At 40.1% G+C, this 2,163-nt stretch overlaps 1 protein-coding gene across 1 annotated transcript in view; it reads left to right on the top strand.

The window, feature by feature from the left end:
- The window catches only part of ANKRD31 (ankyrin repeat domain 31), a 150,344-nt gene that overhangs the window by 41,295 nt on the left and 106,886 nt on the right, over positions 1-2,163 (top strand). The window contains exon 8 of the mRNA XM_014549846.1: positions 957-1,225. Coding sequence (XP_014405332.1) covers positions 957-1,225 — 269 coding nt within the window. The remainder of the gene's footprint in view (positions 1-956; positions 1,226-2,163) is intronic.

The following is a 2,163-nucleotide window of genomic DNA, read 5'->3' as shown; positions in this document are numbered from 1 at the left end:
GAGCTCCCCCTGTGGGAGTGCATTGACCACCAGGGGGAAGCTCCTGCATTGAGCGTCTGCTCCCTGGTGGTCAGTGTGTGTCATAGTGACCAGTCATTCCCAGTTGTTCTGCTGTTAGGGTCCATTTGCATATTACCCTTTAATATATAGGATAGAGGCCTGGTGCACAGGTGGGGGCCGGCTGGTTGGCTCTGAAGGGTGACCTGGATCAGGGTGGGGGTCCCGCTGGGGTGCTTGGCCAGCCTGGGTGAGGGGCTGAGGGTCTTTTTCAGGCTGGTCAAGCCCCACAGTGGGGACCCTCACCCCATGGGGGTGTGGCCAGCCTGAGTGAGGGGCTGATGGCCGGTTTCAGGCTGGCCATGCCCCCCGGAGACCCAAGCTCCTAGCCTCTCCTTTTTTTTCTTTTTTCTTTCTTTTCCTGGGATTTATTTATCTTCTATAATTGAAACTTTGTAGCCTTGATTGAGCGGCAGGTCCGGCTGAGCCCAGGTCCCAGCCCCTCCTTGAGCAGAGGCCACAGCCAGCTGGAAGCAGGTATCTGGGATTTATTTATCTTCTATAATTGAAACTTTGTAGCCTTGAGCGGAGCCAAGGGCCAGCCAGGGCAGGTGTGAAGCTTGGCTTCCTCCATCACCGGGGCAGCCCAAGCCTCCTGCTCACTCCAGCTCCGTGGCTGCTGTCATCTTAGTTGGGTTAATTTGCCTACTCGCTCCTGATTGGCTTGTGGGCGTGGCTTGAGCGTAGCAGAGGGATGGTTAATTTGCATGTTTCTCTTTTATTATGTAGGATTACATACATTTTCATTATATTCACATATGTCTGGGTTTTTATACTTTCAACTTGTAAGAGGCATTTTCATGTACTCAAAGGACAAGATAAAACTTATTTCTCCTAGTTTTAATATTTTTGTATCATTGTAATTATTTGAATATGTATTTATTTATATTTTATTACAGACTCTAGAAGATCCAAATCCATTTGTATTGCAGACATTGGTTGATCAAAATGTAATCTCTTGTGATCCACTAAATAATAAGAGAAATTCAAATCCAGTGGAAAATAGCTCTGACCAGGACCCTCCATCTGTGTTAAGGAGATCATCCAGAATTAAAGTAGGCAAATATACAAAGCACAAAGATGACATGTATAAGATACCAGAAAAGATTTTACCCACAATACTTGACTGTGAGAGTCAAGCAAAAAACTCTTCAACTGAGACTTTCAGGTATGCTATGAAATTATATTTTTCTACCAGGTATGCTATAGACCTTATAGATAAATCTATGCTTGGGACATTGAGTCAGTGTATAGTTACCCCAAGTAAAGAACTTTACTTTTTAGTATTGGTGAATTTTTATCTTGCAGTTGCTTTTTTTTAAGCTAGAAAACTCTCTTACTTCTTTTTTAAAAATTTTGTTTTATTGCTTAAAGTATTACAAAGAGTATTACATATGTCTCTCATTTGTTCATTTGTTGCTTTCAAAATTGATATACAAAAATCTATTGCATTCCTATATACTAACAATAAAATTTGAAAAAAAGAAATGGAAAAAACAGTTCCAGTTGCAAGAAAATTAAAACAGCTAGGAATAAAATTAACAAAAGGTGGAAGGACCTATACACTGAAAACTACAGGACATTATTAAATGAAATTAAAGAAGATACAAAGAAATGGACAGATATTCTATATGCGTGGATTAGAAGAATCAACATAGTTAAAATGGCCATATTACCCAAAGCAATATACAGATTAAATACAATCCCCATCAAAATCCCAATGGTATTTTTTATTTTTTTTAATTTTTATTTTTTATTAAATCTTTATTGTTCAGATTATTACATTTGTTCCTCTTTTTTCCCCATAACTCCCCTCCACCCAGTTCCCACCCTACCCTCCGCCCTCACTCCCCACCCACTGTCCTCATCCATAGGTGTACAATTTTTGTCCAGTTTCTTCCCGCATCCGCCACACCCCTTTCCCCCCCAAGAATAGTCAGTCCGCTCCCTTTCTATGTCCCTGATTCTATTATAATCACTAGTTCATTCTGTTCATCAGATTATTTATTCACTTGATTTTTAGATTCACTTGTTGATAGATGTGTATTTGTTGTTCATGATTTGTATCTTTACCTTTTTCTTCTTCTTCCTCTTCTTAAAGGATAC

This window comes from Myotis brandtii, unplaced genomic scaffold, assembly GCF_000412655.1.
Source record: "Myotis brandtii unplaced genomic scaffold, ASM41265v1 scaffold115, whole genome shotgun sequence".
Taxonomy (NCBI): Eukaryota; Metazoa; Chordata; class Mammalia; order Chiroptera; family Vespertilionidae; genus Myotis; species Myotis brandtii.
The sequence above is the reverse complement of the archived record's forward strand: the minus strand, read 5'-3'. Positions and strand labels throughout refer to the sequence as shown.